This window comes from Salmo salar, chromosome 04 (genome assembly GCF_965601325.2).
Source record: "Salmo salar chromosome 04, fSalSal1, whole genome shotgun sequence".
In the NCBI taxonomy this organism is placed as follows: Eukaryota; Metazoa; Chordata; class Actinopteri; order Salmoniformes; family Salmonidae; genus Salmo; species Salmo salar.
Window position 1 is genome coordinate 68,355,622 of NC_138294.1, and position 24,759 is coordinate 68,380,380.

Sequence of the window (24,759 nt, forward strand, 5' to 3'; positions counted from 1 at the left end):
GTTAATACTCCCCCAACCAGCCAAAGCCTTTGTCTTGCTGCCTTTTAGTCAAGCCAGTCGTAAAATATAAGCCACTTTTCATATTCAATTAGTTTCTTTCTCAAACAATATATATCATTTCATCCAGCAAAGAATCTAGCGGTGATTTGGGCATTTTCTTGGATGTTGGCCATGGTTCCTTGTTAGTCACTGGCATCGGAATGTAATTATCAGCGAACTGGAACTGAATATTTTTAATTACATTGTTCCTGTACAATTTTTCAAATCTGCTTTCTAACAGCATATTACTGTCGTTACTTGCTTAGGACTAACACCTCACAGGCCAATCAAATAATGTGATCCTTTTTAAAAATGTATTTAACCAGGCAAGTCAGTTAAGAACAAATCCTTATTTACAACGACGGCCTACCCCGGCCAAAACCGGATGACGCTGGGCCAATTGTGCGCCGCCCTATGGGACTCCCAATCACAGCCAGATGTGATACAGCCTGGATTTGAACCAGGGACTGTAGTGAAGCCTCTTGCAATGAGATGCAGTGCTTTAGACCGCTGCGCCACGCAACTCCCTTTCAATGGAGTAGGACTTAGTTATTCACAATTGTTAAATTCTCTCTCTCTAGTCCATTGCACTTTCCCTCCTCAAAATGAACTGAATCTGGGTATTTCTCGTGAACACTGGAGTAGGCTACTGATTTTGAGGAGCTCTTAATATTCCCCCTACTGTTGCTTAGTCCTCATGACCATTTTCTTCCTCACATTTTCACTGGAGCTACCCTTCTCCTAAACCTCCCTGACATCAATGTCACCTCCCTAGCTCAACCAAAGACAAAATAGTTTTTTGTTTGTCAATAAAAAAAACATACTCATTCTCATCTTTATGCAAAAACACACATGTAGGCCTATTCTTAACAATTAGTTTTATGGAATGTGTATCTGCATGTGCATGTTTTTCAGAGAGAGCGAGGAGGGGTGTCCTCCTGCCTGAGGACAGCACTCTCTGATTGGATATAATTGTTTACCATGGAATTCACAATGACCACTGAGACATTTCTTTAGATCTTTACATAAATAGTCAGTGGCGTTTATTCATGGCTGCCAAAGCAAGCCAGGCTTCCCAACCCCCAAAAAATGTAAAAACATCTTTAACTTTCGTCTCTCTGTTTCATAATTTTCCTTCAATTCTGAAGAGGCTGAATGTATCTCACCGGTGAAAGCACCCGAGTGAGCGCAACAGCGCCCCTCTGTCTCTCTTGATACTGTCTGGTCCAAACGAGTATGACATTGCTGCCACCCGTAGTATTGAATGCAGAGGAAGCCAGCGAGCATCTGGCCTCCCTTGACAAAAACAATATAAAACATTTGCCAATCAGCGTCGAGCTAAACTGAGCAAGCTCAACTGTGAACGGTCCTGGAGCACCAAAAAAATTGTCAAGGGAAACCAGCTTGGATTTGGCGTCACTCCAATCAAAACCCTCAGACCAAACGTCATTGACAGAGAAACTGTTCATTTATCATCGAATCACAGCCTACTTCGCCAAAGAGGTGATGACTTAACAAGCACATTCACGAAAAAAGCACTGTCGTTACACCAATGTGCCTAACCATAAACATCAATGCCTTTCTTAAAATCAATACACAAGTATATTTTATTAAACCTTCATATTTAGTTGAAATAAATTCATGTTAGCAGGCAATATTAACTAGGGAAATTGTCACTTCTCTTGCGTTCTGTGCAAGCAGAGTCAGGGTATATGCAGCAGTTTGGGCCGCCAGGCTCGTTGCGAACTGTGTGAAGACCATTTCTTCCTAATAAAGACCATAATTAATTTGCCAGAATTTTACATAATTATGACATAACATTAAAGGTTGTGCAATGTAACAGCAATATTTATATCTGTGTGTTTATTATATTTTAATAAAGTATATGATTTGATATTTGATAGAGCAGTCTGACTGAGCGGTGGTAACGGTGAACCACCAGCTTTCATATGTTCTCATGTTCTGAGCAAGGATCATAAACGTTAGCTTTTTTACATGGCACATATTGCACTTTTACTTTCTTCTCCAACACTGTGTTTTTGCATTATTTAAACCAAATTGAACATGTTTCATTATTTATTTGAGACTAAATAGATTTGTATTTATCTATTATATTAAGTTAAAATAAAAGTGCTCATTCAGTATTGTTGTAATTGTCATTATTACAAATATATATATAAAAATCGTCTGCTTTTTTTGGTCCTCCAATAATCGGTATCGGCGTTGAAAAATCATAATCGGTCGACCTCTAAAGCTGACCACACCGCTCGCGTCACATGCGCAAGCATTGCAAAATAAATGTACACATACATGCTATTCAATCATTGCACCCACACTGCTCGCGAGCGTCTGCGTGGCCAGGCGCTAAAATAGAAATTGGTTCTATTTGTGACTCTCAACGTGCTGCAAGTCCAGCCTCTCCCATCTCCTCATTGGTTTTTAGGAGCATATACCCACATGAGTGACTGAAAGAACTTAGGTCCACACTCCGGTCGGTTGTAGTAATGCTGTAAAGTTGGTTGCCGACTGCCATATAAAGGCCAAAGAAGAAAAAGAAGCCTGAAGGAAGGAGGAGAGATGAGGAGAAACAAATTCGGTTTATCTGTGGATTAGTTGTCCAAGTAGAGGACCTTGTGCATTTCAGGTAAAATAACAACCCAAATATATACCAGGACAAATTATCTAGCAACAGCAAGCTAGCTAGTTAAATTGCCATAAATGTTTAATTGCTTTTTGACCTGTCCCCAAATTAATATAATTGGTTCACAGTTTGTTTTGACATTTCAACCTGTGTGTCCTGATCGCTTCTGATGTGGGTGAACAAAATCAACTTGGGCACGCAGATGCACGCACGCTTGTGGTTTGGTCAGCATGTTACTGTACATGCAGTATGCTTTGTAGACTTCACCATACAGAGGTTGCTATCCGGTTTTGTGACAAAACAAAGGTGTGGTTGAATTTATTCTGACACTGTATTCTTATTGTCTCAGACTTTAGGCCTATATATCACTGTCGCAAAGCATAGGAATTTAACAGGTTATTGAGCAAACAACGCAATTATCACAACACATAGGTACATTTCTTTTTTGGGGGGGGGGGGGGGGGGCCTTCCCCAGTGATTTTACCCACACCCGGCTACTGATAATAGTAGCATATATTCTCCATAGACAGAAAGAAAAACACTGTACAAGCCATGGGTTTCTGTTTTCTCTCCAAAAATCAATAGGCCAATTCGGGGGAGACAAAAATTCTCAGACGCAAATACAGAAGTGTCATATAACCCTGACTGGAAGGGCTTGCTAGGTCCATCAAATGCATGTATAATGTAAAATGTATTGATGTAGCTAACTATGCTACTATGTGGCTCACGTTACAAGCATGCACGGTCTGTCAGCACGGAGCTCTATTGATCAAATACAATGTAGCCTATCATATTGAAAGCTGCAACTGACAATCAGCCTCGGGATATTTTCAATCACCTCACTGTCTTGTTTTGTACGCTTTGTACATGTACGTATGAATTTATAAAAACAAAAACTCCCTTAAACACTTGTCATTGAAAACAAAATAAGACATTAGGCTTTCACGTTTAACCTAGAATACTATAATCCACTAAGAAATGTCGTAGCTAGCGCGTTCTAAAAAATGTTTTGCATGTGCATACGTTTGAGGACCGAAACAAAGCATCCCCATTAGCAACCAACGTTTGAGCACAATATATGCGAGACCTCAACATCTATATTTAATGCCTAAAAAGCTACCCAACTCATTTTATTAGACTACTGTAAATGGTTATATGTTTCTCATAAATTCAATGTGACAGGCATCAAATCTAACACATTCAAAATTAAACTCTTGGGGGATTTTGCTGACACAAAGGTGCACCAATGAAATGCTTGCTTCCCCAAGACCAAATGCACCCATCTTCCCCTTGGAGCTTAACCCACTCCTCAGCAACAACAAAGCTCAGGGTTAGGAAAAACAGGTTGTCAAACTGCTCCTAACAAACCATGTCTAGTCTAGAGAGCCCAAATCACGAGGAATACAGCTCAATTAAAGGACAAGTGATATTCTCTTATTACGCTGATAGTCGTGCCTCGGACAGTAGCCTATTCGGGATTTAGTCTATAACGCGATGAAATAAGCCAAAGAATATAGTTAATTTCCCTTCATGTTACCACAGCCATTATTGAGAGAACATACCCTACTATCCCGTTTCTCTCATATATGGGAAAATCATGTTTCCATTGCCTCTGTGTCCTTCCTATATCCAAGGCAACAGCTCCAATATGATATAACTAACTGTCCATTGAAACACATATGAGACGCGGTTAGCACGGATGAGATACGGATGCTACTATAAAGTGAACAAAACACAGAACTTTCAGAATTAATAGAAAACTTTCATTTTTCAATGAATAAAGGTGGCCATCTCCAATAAAACATTTGATTTTTTTTATAAAAACATAATCTTACCTGCATAGCCAAAGAAGAGTAATGCCCAGATCTGATCCATTGTTTGAAGCATTGCAATATCACAAAATTATTCTCCTTGAAGAATAGATAGACAGACTTGGCTGGACGATTTCTGTGTTCTGAATAAATATTTGTTTTCCAACTATTGTATTGTGATAGCAATATTATAATTGGTCCTTGCAGCTACCCTGGAACGCACGCGAGTAGCTCGAAGAATGAGTGACAAGCAGCAGCCGTAGCACACACAACACGAATTAATCCGCCAGGGCAAAGCGTTTGCGCTCACACGCTCGATGGGGGCAATGGGATGCAGGCACAAACTAGTGCGCTCAGTTAGTCGTTCTCCACTGCGGCTGCACAGAGAAGGCAGATGGTGTGTTAGGAAAATCTTGTCATGGAGTTTGTGAATAATTCGGATTAGGAATCTCACGAAAACTGTATTGAGCCTTACAAAACAGAAGTGCATTTTGAGAAGATCTTTAACCAAAAATATTTTGCCTGGTTATTTTCAACCATGAAAAAAATGTAAGTCTACATCCGCACCTGCTGAGATGTGCAGTTTTGCGCAATTGTGCATTGTCTCCACCTACTGTTTATCACCATGTGACTCGCCAAATTACCAGTTCACCTTTCTCATGATGAAAATTCATGGATGTATTCCTTGTGCAGCTTTCCTTATTGGTTCACACGTTTTGTATTTAGCACCTAATTTAACCACACTGTGGTACCTGCTCAGTCCATAAATGCATGAATCTTAAACAAGTCCGTATTTTATTTAGGACGCTCAGTCACCATCTGGTCACGACGACACTCGGCGACCTAATTAATAGCCTAAAATGCTTCCCGGGAAAATAGGGCATCCTCTGCACTGCGTCAAGTCCCCTCTAACTAAACTGCATATTTTTATAGTTTCCAATTCCTTTTAGCAGTAACGGACTACACAAAAATCACACAAGTTGCACGCCTCCCTTTATGCCAAGTGCAAACCACATTTAATGTTATGTTTCAGGACGACTAGAGCAGACAATTCATTAGCAGGTGCAACATGAGGTTGTCCATAGAAAACCGTTGTCCATAGAAAACCGAGAGTTGCATTTCTATGGCCATTTGATTAATAGGCTACTTAGCATTTTACACCATATATATTTAACACCATTTCATGCCTTCAACAGCTATCTGTCATGAGCAGACATTCTCATATTCCATATTCACACAAGTGATATCCATTTGATCAATGGAACTTGCTCCTATGGTTAATATCTGATTGAAAAAGGTGAAAAGGCCTACTTATGCATGAACATGTAGACCACAGTACATGGTCCAAAACATATAAAATCCACAATCATAAAGAATCTCAGTTTGTCTTACTGTAAGATCTATCAGCTGTAATTAAATTCCCATTTGCAAGAGACAATACTGAAATAGCTGACCTTAAATGCTTATTCATGGAGCCCAACACCTGTCCAGTTAATGCAGATCTGTCACACATTTGTAGTACTTTATTAAGTAAATCCCAAATGGGAAGAGCAAAGCTGATTAAAAACCTGCATTAACTGATGCTAAACTCCTGCCATATTACCAGGTCCATACTAAGCTAAGCTTTATAATCATTGAAAGATTATCAACTTAATTTTTTTATTTATTTAACCTTTATTTAACTAGGCAAGTCAGTTACAGTTACAATGACGGCCTACCCGGCCAAACCCTAACCCGGGCGACGCTGGGCCAATTGTGCGCCGCCCTATGGGACTCCCAATCACGGCCAGTTGTGATACAGCCTGGAATCGAACCAGCGTCTGTTGTGACGCAACTTAACTAGACTAAGGTGGTGTGTATGAAGAAATTGGGAACTGTTAGACAATACTCATATTTCTATGTGGGTTCGAAGGCCAGGTGGCTTCATGCTGTGGCTGATGCATCAGAACTTTTCTTGCGGGTGTTGCCCAAAAAGATAGGAACTGATGCCCCCACTGGTCGCCTTGTGGAAGTGCATCAAAATTGGTCCAACTTTACAATGTGTCCATAATACCAATGTATTAATATCGTCGTTCAAATCTAATCAAATCTAACTTTATTTGCCACATGCGCCGAATACAATAAGTGTAGACTTTACCGTGAAATGCTTACTTACAAGCCCTTAACCAACAGTGCAGTTCAAGGAGAAGAAAATATTTACCAAGTAGGCTAAAATAAAAAGTAATAATAAAAAGTAACACAATAAGAATAACAATAACAAGGCTTTATACAGGGGGCATCGGTACCGAGTCAGTGTGCAAGGGTACAGGCTAGTTGAAGTAATCTGTATATGTAGGTGGGGACGAAGTGACTATGCATAGGTAACAAACAAACAGCGAGTAACAGGGAGTCAATGTAAATTGTCCAGTGGTGATTTTTATGAATTGTTCAGCAGTCTAATGGCTTGGGGGTAGAAGCTGTTGAGGAGCCTTTTGGTCCTCGACATGGCGCTCCGGTACCGCTTGCCGTGCGGTAGCAGAGAAAACAGTCTATAACTTGGGTGACTGGAGTCTCTGACAATTTTATGGGCTTTCCTCTGACACCGCTTATTATATAGGTCCTGGATGGCAGGAAGCTTGGCCCCAGTGATGTACTGGGCCGTTCGCACTACCCTCTGTAGCGCCTTACGGTCAGATGCCGAGCAGTTGCCATACCAGGCGGTGATGCAACCAGTCAGGATGCTCTCAATGGTGCAGCTGTAGAACCTTTTGAGGATCTGGGGGCCCATGCCAAATCTCTCCTGATGGGGAAAAGGTTTTGTCGTGCTCTCTTCACGACTGTCTTAGTATGTTTGGACCATGATATTTTGTTGGTGATGTGGACACCAAGGAACTTGAAACTCTCGACCCGCTCCACTACAGTCCCGTCGATATTAATGGGGGCCTGTTCGGCCCACCTTTTCTTGTATTCCACGATCAGCTCCTTTGTCTTGCTCACATTGAGGGAGAGGTTGTTGTCCTAGCACCACACTTCTAGTTCTCTGTCCTCCTCCCTATAGGCCATCTCATCGTTGTCGGTGATCAGACCAACCACTGTTGTGTCGTCAGCAAACTTAATGATGGTGTTGGAGTCATGTTTGGCCACGCAGTTGTGGGTGAACAGGGAATACAGGAGGGGACTAAGTTTCACCCCTGAGGGGCCCCAGTGTTAAGGATCAGCGTGGCAGACGTGTTGTTGCCTACTCTTACCACCTGGGGGCGGCCCGTCAGGAAGTCCAGGATCCAGTTGCGGAGGAAGGTGTTTAGTTCCAGAGAGTCGTGGGCAATATGGTGTTGAACGCTGAGCTGTAGTCGATGAACAGCATTCACATAGGTGTTCCTTTTGTCCAGGTGAGAAAGGGCGGTGTGGAGTGCGATTGAGATTACGTCATCTGTGGATCTGTTGGGGCGGGTCTAGGGTGTCCGGGAGGATGCTGTTGATGTGAGCCATGACCAGCTTTTCAAAGCACTTCATGGCTACCGACGTGAGTGGCACGGGGCGGTAATCATTTAGGCAGGTTACCTTCGCTTCCTTGGGCACAGGGACTATGGTGGTCTGCTTGAAACATGTAGGTATTACAGACTCAGTCAGGGAGAGGTTGAAAATGTCAGTGAAGACACTTGACAGTTGGTCCGCGAATGCTCTGAGTACATGTCCTGGTAATCCGTCTGGCCCAGCGGCTTTGTGGATGTTGACCTCTAAAGGTTTTGTTCACATCGGCTACCGAGAGATGTTATCACACAGTCATCCAGAACAGCTGGTGCTCTCGTGCATGCTTCAGTGTTGCTTGCCTCGAAGCGAGCATAAAAGGCATTTAGCTCATCTGGTAGGCTCGCGTCACTGGGCAGCTCGCGTCTGGATTTCCCTTTGTAGTCCATAATAGTTTTCAAGCCCTGCCATATCCGACGAGCGTCAGAGCCGGTGTTGTAGGATTCAATCTTAATCCTGTATTGACACTTTGCTTGTTTGATGGTTCGTCTGAGGGCATAGCGGGATTTCTTATAAGCGTCCGGATTAGTCTCCCGCTCCTTGAAAGCGGCAGCTCTACCCTTTAGCTCGATGCGGATGTTGCCTGTAATCCATGGCTTCTGGTTGGGATATGTACATACAGTCACTGTGGGGACGACATCATTGATGCACTTATTGATGAAGCCGATGACTGAGGTGGTGTATTTCTCAATGCCATTGGATGAATCCCGGAACATATTCCAGTCTGTGCTAGCAAAACAGTCCTGTAGTGTAGCATCCCCGTCATCCGACCACTTCCGTATTGAGCGAGTCACTGGTGCTTCCTGCTTTAGTTTTTGCTTGTATGCAGGGATCAGGAGGATAGAATTGTGGTCCGATTTACCAAATGGAGGGTGGGGTGAGCTTTGTATGTATCTCTGTATGTGGAGTAAAGGTGGTCTAGGATTTATTCCCCCCTGGTTGCACATGTGACATGCTGGTAAAAATGTTGTAAAACTGATTTAAGTTTGCCTGCATTAAAGTCCCCGGCCTCTAGGAGGGACGCTTCTGGGTGAGCCGACAGCTTATCATAAGGTACTCTACCTCAGGCAAGCAATACCTCAAGACTTCTTTAATATTAGACATCGTGCCTCAGCTGTTATTGACAAAAATACACACACCTCCACCCCTTGTCTTACCAGAGGTAGCGTCTCTGTTCTGCCAGTGCATGGAAGATCCCGCCTGCTCTATATTGTCCGTTTCTTCATTCAGCCACGTCTCGGTGAAACATAAGATGTTACAGTTTTTAATGTCCCGTTGCTAGGATAATCTTAATAGTTGGTCATCAATTTTATTTTCTAATGATTGCACGTTAGCAAGGAGAATGTAAGGCATTGGGAGTTTATTCGCTTGCCTCTGGCTTCACAGAAGGATCCCCGATCTGCGTCCCCTTTTCCAGCTTCTTTTCTTCACGCAAAAGGCGTGGATCTGGGCCTGTTCCAGTGAAAGTAGAATATCCTTCTCGTCGGACTCGTTAAAGGAAAAAGTTTCTTCCAGTCCGCGGTGAGTAATCGCTTTTCTAATGTGCAGAAGTTATTTTCAGTCATAAGAAACGGTAGCAGCAACATTATGTACACAAGAAGTTAAAAATTATGTTACACAAAACGCAAAAAAAACTAAACAAAATTGAGCAATTGGTTGGGAGAATGTAAAACGTCAGCCATGTTTTTCAGCGCCATCTTGTACAATGTAATTACAATGTCGGTAAACATTGTTACATATAAACATTGTTATTCTTTGCAGATTTTCATGACACTTATTTTAAAGTGGGACCCTCTGTTAATTGGGGGGGTGCAAATCTTAAAGAGAAATCTTAGCTGACTTGTCTAGCTATATGTCTGTGAGAGGTGGGTATTTCTGGACCACACCAGCTCTTAATCATTCTGCATTAAGAACAAAAATACCTTCTGAGAGCCAAGTCCTACCAAATCAAAATGTTTGATTAATTTTATATTTTCTGTTGATAATATTTGTTAAATTTAGTCACTGTATAATGTATTCAAATAAACTGATCTAGAACATGCAATGTGTCTTTTAATATCCATTTAGGCCTACTGTAGGCTACATTCAATATCCTGAAGTTTTATATAGAGATGCATCCACGGTCCCGCAGTTTACTGGAATATAAACTTTGTGTTGTTCTCACACTTCATCTTACACAAGTGAAGCATGTACTAGTTGGAGACAAATTGGTATTTCGTTACCAGCCATACCAGCCTCCCTCAACCATTTGCAATAACAGTTTCTTACTTCCCAGAATATTTGAGCAGAATTCTGAATGACAGGCAACGGAGCATTTCCAGAGGTGTCTACCATGCTAGATACCTCTGGAAATGCTCTGTTGCACGTAACTCAAAATTCTGGGAAGCTAAAAATTGTTTTTGCAAATGTTTGAGGGAGGTTTGTATGGCTGGTAACGAAATACCAATGTGTCTCTTCAAATACGACATTCTTCAGTTGTGAAGACTTAAATGACAAGACGAAATGTCAGAACAACACAAAGTTCTGCAAGAAGAGATGCGTTAAGTTCTTGATCAGTTTATTTGAATATGTTAAACAGCGACAAAATGTAACAAATATTATAAACATTTTTGCAGATGCTTTCACAGGTGCAGCGAAATGCTTAAGTTTCTAGTTCCAACAGTGAAGTAATATCTAGCTAGCAATACAATAACAATACACACATAATAATCTGTTACAGGCTTTGGTTTTTCAATGTATATTTTGAGGTCGGACGTTAGCATGTTAGCACATGGGGCTCACCGATTGGTGTCATCTCGTTAGTCAGTATGTGTTCCACCTATGCTGGCTTGTCCATCTCGTTAGTAAGAAGGCGTTTCACCTGTGCTGGCCCAGGTGATATTTAAGAGTGGCTGGCCCAGGGCTTGAGTAATATGGAGGGTTAGCACGTTTAGTTGGCACTCCCTATTTGATTTCTAGAAAAACTATCCTTTATCTGATTTTCCCTGTTTCGTTTTGCTCCACTTTTTGGTTTGCTTTAAATTTCTTTAAATTTGGTGTGGGTTTTTCTTTTGTGGGCGCTCATGGTGGGTGTCTTTTAGGTTCCAGTTGTTGTTACTAGTCAACATTCAGTGGACACCCCCATGAGTGTCGTTCAGAACCCCTCCTAAAACCCCACCTATTTTGGTTGTGGTTAGTGTGTCTGTTAGTTCCCCCTTCAGTTTAAGCAACAATTTTTGTTTTTCTTACTGGGGAACATAACAAATATCAAAAAGTTAAAAAAAAAATCAGAACGAGCAATGTCAGAGTCCGGAGTGGGTATATAATCAGTTCCTTCAGAAAATATTCATACCCCTTGATTTTTTAAACATGTTGTTACAAAGTGGGATTAAAATGGATTTACGTGATGTTTTTGTCAACGATTTACACAATATTCTCTGAAGTCAAAGTGGAAGAAAAAATATCTGTGTACAGCAGTAGTTATACATTGAATATACAAAACATTGAGAACACCTGCTCTTTCCATGACAGACTGACCAAGTGAATCCAGACGTAAACTATGATCCCTTATTGATGTCACTTGTTAAATCCATTTCAATCTGTGTAGATGAAAGAGAGGAGACGGGTTAAAGAAGTATTTTGTAGCCTTGAGACAATTAAGACATGGATTGTGTATATGTGCCATTCAGAGGGTGAATGGGTAAGACAAAAGATTTAACTGCCTTTGAACGGGGTATGGTAGTAGGTGCCAGGCGCACCGGTTTGTGTCAAGAACAGCAACACTGCTGGGTTTTTCACATTCAACAGTTTTCTGTTTGTATCAAGTATGGTCCACCACCCATAGGACATCCAGCCAACTTGACACAACTGTGGGAAGCATTAGAGTCAACATGGGCCAGCATCCCTGTTGAATGCTCTTGGCATCTTGTAGAGTCCATGTCCCGACGAATTGAGGCTGTTCTGAGGGCAAAAGGGAGGGTGCAACTCAATATTAGGGAGGTGTTCCTAATGTTTGGTATACTCAGTGTAGATTTATTTGGGTAGCCCATGCCCTCGTCAAAGGTGATATTAAATGCCCACAGTGAAATGGGCACTTATGTAATCAAGCAGAGTAAGCACTGAGGTCATTGCTTTATCTGCTGAAATGGAAGGAGACAATGTGTCTGGATGAGCTGTATGTGGGAATTTCCTGGTTCACATTCTAAGAACAATGAAGAATCAACATTTGAAGTTTTTTAGGCCCTGGGTGTAACATACTCACCCTTACAGAAAAGTCACATGTGAAATCATGTGAAAATTTGTTTTTGGAACACTTCATGTGGTCACATATATTCACGTGTAGTTTTATGTTAGCGCATGTTGTTTTACATATCACATTAACATCACATGTGATCACATGTAAACATGTGTTTTTAGAACACTGGAACTTTTTGAAATTGTACTTCTATCAGCATTCTTTTTCTTCATGTGGTATAGTTTCAAAAACAAATCAAATTGTATTTGTCACATGCACCAAATACAGAGAGAACAGTCTATGGACTAGGGTGGCTGGAGTCATTGACAAATTTTAGGGCCTTCCTCTCACACCGCCTGGTATAGAGGTCCTGGATGGCAGGAGTTCGCTTGGCCCCAGTGATGTACTGGACCCTTTGTAGTTCCTTGCGGTCGGAGGCCAAGCAGTTGCCATACCAGACGGTGATGCAACCAGTCAGGATGCTCTCAACGGTGCAGCTGTAGAACTTTTTGAGGATCTGAGTACCCATGCCAAGTCTTTTCAGTCTCCTGAGGGTGAATAGGCTTTTTCATGCCCTCTTCACTATATTTTACATTTTTTTGTCTTGATCACGTTGAGGGAGAGGTTGTTGTCCTGGCGCCACACGGCCAGGTCTCTGACCTCCTCCCTGTAGGCTGTCTCACTGTTGTCAGTGATCAGGCCTACCACTGTTGTGTCATTGGCAAATTTAATGATGGTGTTGGATTCGTGCCTGGCCGTGCAGTCAGTTAGTGCCATTCAGAAGCAAAGTTATCTGGGGTGTCAATTGAGTACCTCTTGCTCTACTCCTTCACACCCTCAAACAACCATTCGTTATCAAAGACAATGTGACGTGGAGGACTTGGAGAGGCTGAAAGAGGAGTGATCAGGAAATCCATTTGTCTGAAGGTATGCATAATTTTGTTTAGATACCGTCACACAAATGGGTTTCCTGAGCACTCCTCTTTCAGCCTTTCCACGTCCTCCCCTCCACATTGTCTTTGATAAAGATTGGTTGTTCAATGAGGGTGTGAAGGATTAAGGCAATAGTTACTCAATCGACACCCCAGGGAACTTTGCTCCTGAAGGGCATTTACACACCAAAATGGAACAAATTACGTTTTTGAAGTTATACCATTTGAAGAGAAGGAATGTTGATAGAAGTATAATTTCAAAAAGTTCCAGTGGTCACAATCTCACAAAGGGAGGGGAAAGGAGTTCAACTAGGCTTGGTCTGCCCTTTTAGAAAAAACACGTGATCAGGTGATTTTATGTGAAGTTAAAGAGATATGTGACATGTAAAGCTAGGGACGGATTCAGAAATCAAAGGCCCTGGGGCTTTGTTTTTTTAATAGCCCCCCATTATAATAAAACCATAATAACATTAGAGATGTTATAGATGTACTATTGTAAAGTGGTTGTTCCACTGGATATCTGTCACAAATGTTGAAGCCGTGTTGAAGAGACCAAACTGCATGCGGAATGTGGATACTCATCTTTTTAATATATATAAGTAAAGTATACACAGAAACAATAAACACTCACGACAGGCTAACAGGCTACTTACGAAAAAACGAATAGCAGTGTTAACTCAACCACCCACAAACCCAAGTGACAAACATACTCCTAATTATACGACTCCCAATCAGGAACAACGATAACCAGCTGTCCCCGATCGGGAGCCACACAGACCCGCATAGAAACACAACACCCAGAACACACACATACTCTGCCACGTCCTGACCAAAAACTACACAACAACACCCTCTGCTGGTCAGGACGTGACAGTACCCCCCCCAAAGGTGCATACCCCGAATGCACCTAAAAAAGAAACCACAAAATCCCCCAAAACCACAACAAAAACAAAATACAAATACCCCCCTAAACAATAAGGGAGGGAAGGGAGGGTGGCTGCTGTCAACACCCCCCCCCCCTCCCCAACCCACCTATCCTGGAGGTGGCTCTGGTTCCGGCCTCCTGCCCTCCAGGTTGTAAGCAGACTCATTGGGGTCCGGGTCGTAGATAGACTCACTCCGTTGTGGCTCATGGGCAGACTCTTTCCATTCCAGGTCGTAGGCATACTCCCTCCGGTTAACGCTGTAGGCAGACTCATTGGGTTCTGGGTCATAGGCAGATTCTTTTAGTTCACAGTTAATTATATTTATTTCCGCATCGTAGGCAGACCCCTTCGGTTCCGGGTCACAGGCAGACTCCCTCGGTTCCGAGTCGCATGCAGACTGCACACTGGTGCCGGATACTCTGGACTGCACACTGGTGCCGGATACTCTGGACTGCACACTGGTGCCGGATACTCTGGACTGCACACTGGTGCCGGATACTCTGGACTGCACACTGGTGCCGGATACTCTGGACTGCACACCGGTGCCGGATACTCTGGACTGCACACTGGTGCCGGGCTCTTGAGGCTGGGCCGACGCACTGGAAGCCTGGTGCGTGGGGCTGGTAGAGGTGGTACCAGGCTGAAGACACGCACCCTAGGGCTAGTGCGAGGAGCGGGAACAGGCTGAATAGGACTAGGCCGACTCATGGGAAGCTTGGTCCGGGTTGCTGGTACTGGTCGTGCCAGACTGGAGGAACTCACTTCCGGGTTAGCACGAGAGGCGGGAACCGGAAAGACTGGGCCATGGAGGTGCACAGGTGGCCTTGACCGCACCGCCTGCACAACCCATCCTGGCTGGATGGATCTAGCAGCCCTGTACGAGCGGGGTGCTGGTACAGGGCGAATTGGGCTGTGAGGGGCCTGATGGTTGCCGTGCGTAGAGCGGGAGTAGGGTAGCCTGGTCCTAGGAGGCGTACCGGCGACCAGACGAGCTGCGCAGGCATCCTCCTACCAGGCTGGATGCCCACTCTAGCACGGCATCTGCGACGGGCTGGAATGGCGCGCACTGGACTATGCGTGCGTATGGGCGAGAGTGCGCACTTCAGCGAAACACAGCGCCCTCCACCTCATACGCTCCTCCATATACTCACGGGTAGCTGGCTTATGGCTCTTCTTAGGCCTAGCCAAACTACCCGTATGCCCCCCCCAAAAAATTCTCTTGGGGGTGCCTCTCCGGCTTCCTCGCCAGACGTGTCCCCCGGTAGCGTTCCTGGTCCACACCAGCCTTCTTCCACGGGCCCTCTCCGGCCAGAATCTGTTCCCAACTCCACTGCTCGCGATTGTCCATGTCAAAGTCCATTCTCTCAGCATAGTCCATATACTCAGCGTTCCTCTTCTCCTTCTTCCGCTGCTTGGTCTTGTTTTGGTGGGTGGTTCTGTAACAAATGTTGAAGCCGTGTTGAAGAGACCAAACTGCATGCGGAATGTGGATACTCATCTTTTTAATATATATAAGTAAAGTATACACAGAAAAACAATAAGCACTCACGACATGCTAACAGGCTACTTACGAACAAACGAATAGCAGTGTTAACTCAACCACCCACAAACCCAAGTGACAAACATACTCCTAATTATATGACTCCCAATCAGGAACAACGATAACCAGCTGTCCCTGATCGGGAGCCACACAGAAACACAACACCCAGAACACACATACACAGACATACTCTGCCACGTCCTGACCAAAAACTACACAACAACACCCTCTGCTGGTCAGGACGTGACAATATCATAAGGTGAATGCACCAATTTGTAAGTTGCTCTGGATAAGACCGTCTGCTAAATGACGTAAATGTAAATGTGGCATAGACTACAGTTGAGGAAAATCTGTGAGCAGGGTCAGATTTTTTATTTGCCTTTTAAAAATGCATTTCATGCAATTCTACGTCATTTACATGACAAAAGACATTAGCTTAATGTTTTTTAATACCATACAAATTACCAAAATGAACGGCTACTCTGAAACTGACAAACTGAGATCAATTTGGTCTTGAATTCAAACAAACAATAGCCCAGGCCAATGAAGCAACACACATAGAATTGCACCGGAGAGGATGGCTGACGTTTTACGTGCTCCTAACCAACTGTGTTATTAGTTCGTTTTTTTGCATTGTTTGTAACTTTTTTTTAAAACTTATTTTGTACATAATGTTGCTGCTACATCTCTTATGACCGAAAATAACTTCTGGACATCAGAACAGCGATTACTCACCACGAACTGGTAGAAGCTTTTTCCTGTAACGAGTCTGACTATCACGTTTCAGGTAAGACCCAAATGCAGACTGTAACAATGTTTATTACAGCAACGGGGCAGGCAAACGACAGGTCAAGGCAGCCAGGGGTTGATAATCCAGAGTAGTGGGGCAAAGTTACAGGACGGCAGGCAGGTTCAGGGTCAGGAAACTGGAGACAAAGGGCTGTAAGACATAGCTTTAATTCTAGACACAGGAAAGGTAGGAAGAATACGGAAGGTACAGAGCAAAAGAGGACGAACAGCAGAGGGGTTAATGATCTTGGAGCGGGGGAAAACGCCTTGGCTTCCGGGGGTGTAGCTGCGGGCGTGCCAGCGCATCTGGCTTGACATTCTTGGATACCATTCGGTTCTGCAGAAGCGAAGTGGCCCGGACCTTGCTGAACCCCTCCCAGAGGTCCTGGTACTCTGCGGGGCTGGTGGAGAGGTCTGGGGCAATTTCCAAGCCCCCAGGAAGATGTCCCGGGGCAGGCAGAGCTGACTTCAGGCAATGACAGGATGGGTTCCAGCCCACGATGGCACCAGTAGCCCAGTCAATAGAGGGATTGTGTCGCTGGAGGCAAGAGAATCCCAATAACACAGGAACCTGCAGAGACTCAACTAGCAGGAATTGGATTGTCTAGCTGTGGTTCCCTGACACTCGTAGGTTGAGGGGGTTGGTATGGTGGGTGACCTGGCTTATAGAGCACCCATCCAGTGCTCTAACATCCATGGGAATGGAGAAGGGTTGAGTGGGGATGCCCAGCTCAGAAGCCAGGGGAACGTCCATAAGACTCACATCGGCCCCCGAGTCGATGAGTACCTGGAGAGACCTAGACTCATTGCACCACAGCAGGATGGCATGGAGAGGGGGGCGAGTAAGGGGAGAAGAAAAATTATCTTTAAGACCCACCAGAGTACTCACTCCAACGAATGAGCTAGGTCTCTTGAAGGGACAGGTAGACACAAAATGACCGGCAGTACTGCAATACAGACTTTAATGCAGGGAAACTGTTTTACCAAATTTCCACCAGCATGTCACATGTGCAACCAGAGGGAAAACAACTCTAGTCCACCCTTACACTCCACCCAGAGACACGTACAAAGCTCTCCCTTGCCCTCCATTTGGCAAATCTGACCATAATTCTATCCTCTTGATTCCTGCTTACAAGCAAAAATGAAAGCAGGAGGCACCAGTGACTCGGTCAATAAAGAAGTGGTCAGATGAAGCAGATGCAAAGCTACAGGACTGTTTTGCTAGCATAGACTGGACTATGTTCCAGGATCTTTCCGATGGCATTGAGGAGTACACCACATCAATCACTGGCTTCATCAATAAATGCATCGATGACGTCGTCCCCACAGTGACCGAACCTACATACCCCAACCAGAAGCCATGGATTACAGGCAACATCCGCACTGAGATAAAGGGTAGAGCTGCCACTTTCAAGGCGCGGAAGTCTAACCCGGAAGCTTATAAGAAATCGCGCTGTGCTCCGAAGAACCATCAAACAGGCAAAGCATCAATACAGGACTAAGATCAAATTGTACTACACCGGCTCCGACGCTTGTCGGATGTGGCAGGGCTTGAAAACTTTTACAGACAACAAAGGGAAGCACAGCTGAGAGCTGCTCAGTGTCACGAGCCTACCAGACGAGCTAAATTACTTCAATGCTCACTTCGAGGCAAGTAACACTGAAATGTGCATGAGAGCGTTAGCTGTTCCGGACAACTGTGTGATCACGCTCTCTGCAGCCGATGTGAGTAAGACCTTTAAACAGGTCAACATTCACAAGGCCGATGAGCCAGACGGATTACCAAGACGTGTACTCCGAGCATGCACTGACCAACTGGCAAGTGTCTTCACTGACATTTTCAACCTCTCCCTTTCTGAGTCTGTAATGTCAATATGTTTCAAGCAGACCCCCATAGTCCCTGTGCCCAAGAACACTAAGGTAACCTGCCTAAATGACTACTGACCCGAAACACTCACGTCTGAAGCCATGAAGTGCTTTGAAAGGCTGGTCATGGCTCACATCAACACCATTATCCCAGAACCCCTAGACCCACCCCAATTTGCATACCGCCCTAACAGATCCACAGATGATGCAATCTCAATTGCACTCCACACTGCCCTTTCCCACCTGGACAAAAGGAACACCTATTTCAGAATGCTATCCATTGACTACAGCTCAGCATTCAACACCATAGTTCCCTCGAAGCTCATCACTAAGCGTAGGACACTGGGACTAAACACCTCCCTCTGCAACTGGATCCTGGACTTCCTGACGGGCCGCCCCCAGGTGGTAAGGGTAGGTAGCAACACATCCGCCACACTGATTCTCAACACGGTGGCCCCTCAGGGGTGCGTACTCAGTCCCCTCCTGTTCTCCCTGTTCACTCATTACTGCACGGCCAGGCACGACTCCAACACCATCATTAAATTTGCCGATGACACAACAGTGGTAGGCCTGATCACCGACAACAATGAGACAACCTATATGGAGGAAACCAGAGACCGGGCCGTGTGGTGCCAGGACAACTTTTCCCTCAACGTGATCAAGACAAAGGAGTTGATTATGGATTACAGGAAAAGGAGGACCGAGCACACCCCCATTCTCATCGACGGGGCTGTAGTGGAGCAGGTTGAGAGCTTCAACTTCCTTGGTGTCCATATCACCAACAAACTAACATGGTTCAAGCACACCAAGACATTCGTGAAGAGGGCACGACAAAACCTATTCCTCCTCAGGAAACTGAAAAGACTTGGCATGGGTCCTCAGATCCTCAAAAGGTTCTACAGCTGCACCATCGAGAGCATCCTGACCGGTTGTGTCACTGCCTGGCATGGCAACTGCTCGGCCTCTGACCGCAAGGCACTACAGATGGTTATGCGTATATGGCCCAGTACATCACTGGGGCCAAGCTTCCTGCCATCCAGGACCTCTACACCAGGCGGTGTTAGAGGAAGGCCCTAAAAATGGTCAGACACTCCAGCCACCCTAGTCATAGACTGTTCTCTCTGCTACCGCATGGCAAGTGGTACCGGAGCGCCAAGCCTCGCTATTGTTATTTTACTGCTGCTCTTTAACTTTTGTTTCTTATTCTCATTGTTTTAAGGTGTGTGTGTGTGTGTGTGTGTGTGTGTGTGTGTGTGTGTGTGTGTGTGTGTGTGTGTGTGTGTGTGTGTGTATATATATACACTGCTCAAAAAAATAAAGGGAACACTTAAACAACACAATGTAACTCCAAGTCAATCACACTTCTGTGAAATCAAACTGTCCACTTAGGAAGCAACACTGATTGACAATACATTTCACATGCTGTTGTGCAAATGGAATAGACAACAGGTGGAAATTATAGGCAATTAGCAAGACACCCCCAATAAAGGAGTGGTTCTGCAGGTGGTGACCACAGACCACTTCTCAGTTCCTATGCTTCCTGGCTGATGTTTTGGTCACTTTTGAATGCTGGCGGTGCTTTCACTCTAGTGGTAGCATGAGACAAAGTCTACAACCCACACAAGTGGCTCAGGTAGTGCAGCTCATCCAGGATGGCACATCAATGCGAGCTGTGGCAAGAAGGTTTGCTGTGTCTGTCAGCGTAGTGTCCAGAGCATGGAGGCGCTACCAAGAGACAGGCCAGTACATCAGGAGACGTGGAGGAGGCCGTAGGAGGACACCAATCCAGCAGCAGGGCCGCTACCTCCGCCTTTGTGCAAGGAGGAGCAGGAGAAGCACTGCCAGAGCCCTGCAAAATGACCTCCAGCAGGCCACAAATGTGCATGTGTCTGCTCAAATGGTCAGAAACAGACTCCATGAGGGTGGTATGAGGGCCCGACGTCCACAGGTGGGGGTTGTGCTTACAGCCCAACACCGTGTAGGACTTTTGGCATTTGCCAGAGAACACCAAGATTGGCAAATTCGCCACTGGCGCCCTGTGCTCTTCACAGATGAAAGCAGGTTCACACTGAGCACGTGACAGACGTGACAGAGTCTGGAGAAGCCATGGAGAACGTTCTGCTGCCTGCAACATCCTCCAGCATGACCGGTTTGGCGGTGGGTCAGTCATGGTGTGGGGTGGCATTTCTTTGGGGGGCCGCACAGCCCTCCATGTGCTCACCAGAGGTAGCCTGACTGCCATTAGGTACCGAGATGAGATCCTCAGACCCCTTGTGAGACCATATGCTGGTGCGGTTGGCCCTGGGTTCCTCCTAACGCAAGACAATGCTAGACCTCATGTGGCTGGAGTGTGTCAGCAGTTCCTGCAAGAGGAAGGCATTGATGCTATGGACTGGCCCGCCCGTTCCCCAGACCTGAATCCAATTGAGCACATCTGGGACATCATGTCTCGCTCCATCCACCAACGCCACGTTGCACCACAGACTGTCCAGGAGTTGGCGGATGCTTTAGTCCAGGTCTGGGAGGAGATCCCTCAGGAAACGATCCGCCACCTCATCAGGAGCATGCCCAGGCGTTGTAGGGAGGTCATACAGGCACGTGGAGGCCACACACACTACTGAGCCTCATTTTGACTTGTTTTAAGGACATTACATCAAAGTTGGATCAGCCTGTAGTGTGGTTTTCCACTTTAATTTTGAGTGTGACTCCAAATCCAGACCTCCATGGGTTGATAAATTGGATTTCCATTGATTATTTTTGTGTGATTTTGTTGTCAGCACATTCAACTATGTAAAGAAAAAAGTATTTAATAAGATTATTTCTTTCATTCAGATCTAGGATGTGTTATTTAAGTGTTCCCTTTATTTTTTTGAGCAGTATATATATACTGTGTATGTATATATACAGTATCTCACAAAAGTGAGTACACCCCTCACATTTTTGTAAATATTTGAGTATATCTTTTCATGTGACAACACTGAAGAAATGACACTTTGCTACAATGTAAAGTAGTGAGTGTACAGCTTGTATAACAGTGTAAAATAGCTGTCCCCTCAAAATAACACAACACACAGCCATTAATGTCTACACCGCTGGCAACAGAAGTGAGTACACCCCTAAGTGAAAATGTCCAAATTGGGCCCAATTAGCCATTTTCCCTCCCCGGTGTCATGTGACTCGTTAGTGTTACAAGGTCTCAGGTGTGAATGGAGAGCAGGTGTGTTAAATTTGGTGTCATCGATCTCACACTCCCTCATACTGACTGGTCATTGGACGTTCAACATGGCACCTCATGGAAAAGAACTCTGAGGATCTGAAAAAAAAGAATTGTTGCTCTACATAAAGATGGCCTGGGCTATAAGAAGATTGCCAAGACCCTGAAACTGAGCTGCAGCACAGTGGCCAAGACCATACAGCGGTTTAACAGGACAGGTTCCACTCAGAACAGGCCTCGCCATAGTCGACCAAGGAAGTTGAGTGCATGTGCTCAGCGTCATATCCACAGGCTGTCTTTGGGAAATAGACGTATGAGTGCTGCCAGCATTGCTGGAGAGGTTGAAGGGGTGGGGGGTCAGCCTATCAGTGCTCAGACCATACACCGCACACTGCATCAAATTGGTCTGCATAGCTGTCGTCCCAGAAGGAAGCCTCTTCTAAAGATGATGCACAAGAAAGCCCGCAAACAGTTTGCTGAAGACAAGCAGACTAAGGACATGGATTACTGGAACCATGTCCTGTGGTCTGATGAGACCAAGAAACTTATTTGGTTCAGATGGTGTCAAGCGTGTGTGGCGGCAACCAGGTGAGGAGTACAAAGACAAGTGTGTCTTGCCTACAGTCAAGCATGGTGGTGGGAGTGTCATGGTCTGGGGCTGCATGAGTGCTGCCAGCACTGGGGAGCTACAGTTCATTGAGGGAACCATGAATGCCAACATGTACTGTGACATACTGAAGCAGAGCATGACCCCTCCCTTCGGAGACTGGGCCGCAGGGCAGTATTCCAACATGATAACGACCCCAAACACACCTCCAAGACAACCACTGCCTTGCTAAAGAAGCTGAGGGTAAAGGTGATGGACTGGCCAAGCATGTCTCCAGACCTAAACCCTACTGAACATCTGTGGGGCATCCTCAAATGGAAGGTGGAGGAGTGCAAGGTCTCTAACATCCACCAGCACCATGATGTCGTCATGGAGGAGTGGAAGAGGACTCCAGTGGCAACCTGTGAAGCTCTGGTGAACTCCATGCCCAAGAGGGTTAAGGCAGTGCTGGAAAACGATGGTGGCCACACAAAATATTGACACTTTGGTCCCAATTTGTATATTTTCACTTAGGTGTGTACTCACTTTTGTTGCCAGCGGTTTAGAGATTAATGGCTGTGTGTTGTTATTGAGGGGACAGCAAATTTACACTGTTATACAAGCTGTACACTCACTACTTTATTGTAGCAAAGTGTCATTTCTTCAGTGTTGTCACATGAAAAGATATACTCAAATATTTACAAAAATGTGAGGGGTGTACTCACTTTTATGAGATACTGTATATGTGGCTCTCTCACTGGATGTTTTTTTTAGAGGCAAAACATTACTGAACATAACGCGCCAATGAAAACGGAGATTTTTGTATATAAATATGAACTTTATCGAACAAAACATACATATATTGTGTAACATGAAGTGCTATGAGTGCCATCTGAAGATCATCAAAGGTTAGTGATTAAATTTATCTCCATTTCTGCTTTTTGTGACAACTCTCTTTGGCTGGAAAATGGCTGTATGTTTTATTGTGACTAGGCGCTGACCTAACATAATCGTATGGTATGCTTTTGCCGTAAAGCCTTTTTGAAATCAGACACTGTGACTGGATTAACAAGACGTTTATCTTTAAAATGGTGTATAATACTTGTTTGTTTGAGGAATTTTAATTATGAGATTTATGTTGTTTTGAATTTGGCGCCCTGCAATTTCACTGGCTGTTGTCGAGGTGGGACACTAGCGTCCCACATATCCCAGAGAAGTTTAACACCATGGGACCACGCAGCCGTCATATCGCTCATGAAGGAGACGCGTTCTGTCTCCTAGAGATGAACGTACTTTGGTGCGAAAGTGCAAATCAATCCTAGAACAACAGCAAAGGACCTTGTGAAGATGCTGGAGGAAATAGGTACAAAAGTATCTATATCCACAGTAAAACGAGTCCTATATTGACATAAGCTGAAAGGCCGCTCAGCAAGGAAGAAGCCACTGCTCAAAAACCACTATAAAAAAAGCCAGACTACGGTTTGCAACTGCACATTGGGACAAAGATTGTACTTTTTGGAGAAATGTCCTCTGGTCTGATGAAACAAAAATAGAACTGTTTGGCCATAATCACCATAGTTATGTTAGGAGGAAAAAGTGCAAGCCGAGAACACCATCCCAACCGTGAAGCACGGGGGTGTAGCATAATGTTGTGGGGGTGCTTTGTTGCAGGAGGGACTGGTGCACTTCACAAAATAGATGGCATCATGAGGAGGCAAAATTATGTGGATATATTGAAGCAACATCTCAAGACATCAGTCAGGAAGTTAAAGCTTGGTCGCAAATGGGTCTTCCAAATGGACAATGACCCCAAGCATACTTCCAAAGTTGTGGCAAAATGGCTTAAGGACAACAAAGTCAAGGTATTGGAGCGGCCATCACAAAGCCCTGACCTCAATCCTATAGAAAATGTGTGGGCAGAACTGAAAAGGCGTGTGCGAGCAGGGAGGCCTACAAACCTGACTCAGTAACACCAGCTCTGTCAGGAGGAATGGGCCAAAATTCACCCAATTTATTGTGGGATGCATGTGCAAGGCTACCCAAAACGTTTGACCCAAGTTAAACAATTTAAAGGCAATGCTACCAAATACTAATTGAGTGTATGTCAACTTCTGACCCACTGGGAATGTGATGAAAGAAATAAAAGCTGAAATAAATCATTCTCTCTACTATTATTCTGAAATTTCACATTCTTAAAATAAAGTGGTGATCCTAACTAACCTAAGACAGGGAATTTTTTACTAGGATTAACTGTCAGGAATTGTGAAACTGAGTTTAAATGTATTTAGCTAAGGTGTATGTAAACTTCTGACTTCAACTGTATATACAGTGTGTGTGTGTGTGTGTGTGTGTATATATATATATATATATATATATATATATATATACACTGCTCAAAAAAATAAAGGAAACACTTAAACAACACTATGTAACTCCAAGTCAATCACACTTCTGTGAAATCAAACTGTCCACTTAGGAAGCAACACTGATTGACAATACATTTCACATGCTGTTGTGCAAATGGAATAGACAACAGGTGGAAATTATAGGCAATTAGCAAGACACCTCCAATAAAGGAGTGGTTCTGCAGGTGGGGACCACAGACCACTTCTCAGTTCCTATGCTTCCTGGCTGATGTTTTGGTCACTTTTGAATGCTGGCGGTGCTTTCACTCTAGTGGTAGCATGAGACGGAG

General features: G+C 44.4%; 1 protein-coding gene across 11 annotated transcripts in view; it reads right to left on the reverse strand.

Annotated features, from left to right (window-relative positions):
• Nucleotides 1–4,831, reverse strand: part of LOC106603640 (neural cell adhesion molecule 1) — a 305,941-nt gene extending 301,110 nt beyond the window's left edge. For 2 of the 11 annotated variants that reach the window (XM_045717233.2, XM_082974676.1), the window contains exon 1: nt 4,516–4,828. In XM_045717233.2, coding sequence (XP_045573189.1) covers nt 4,516–4,567 — 52 coding nt within the window. In that variant the 5' untranslated portion in view covers nt 4,568–4,828. Of the gene's footprint in view, nt 1–4,515 lie in introns of all 11 variants that reach the window. The other 9 variants (XM_082974677.1, XM_045717241.2, XM_045717229.2 and 6 more) reach the window with 8 other exon arrangements.
• Between the last annotated feature and the right edge of the window lie 19,928 nt (nt 4,832–24,759).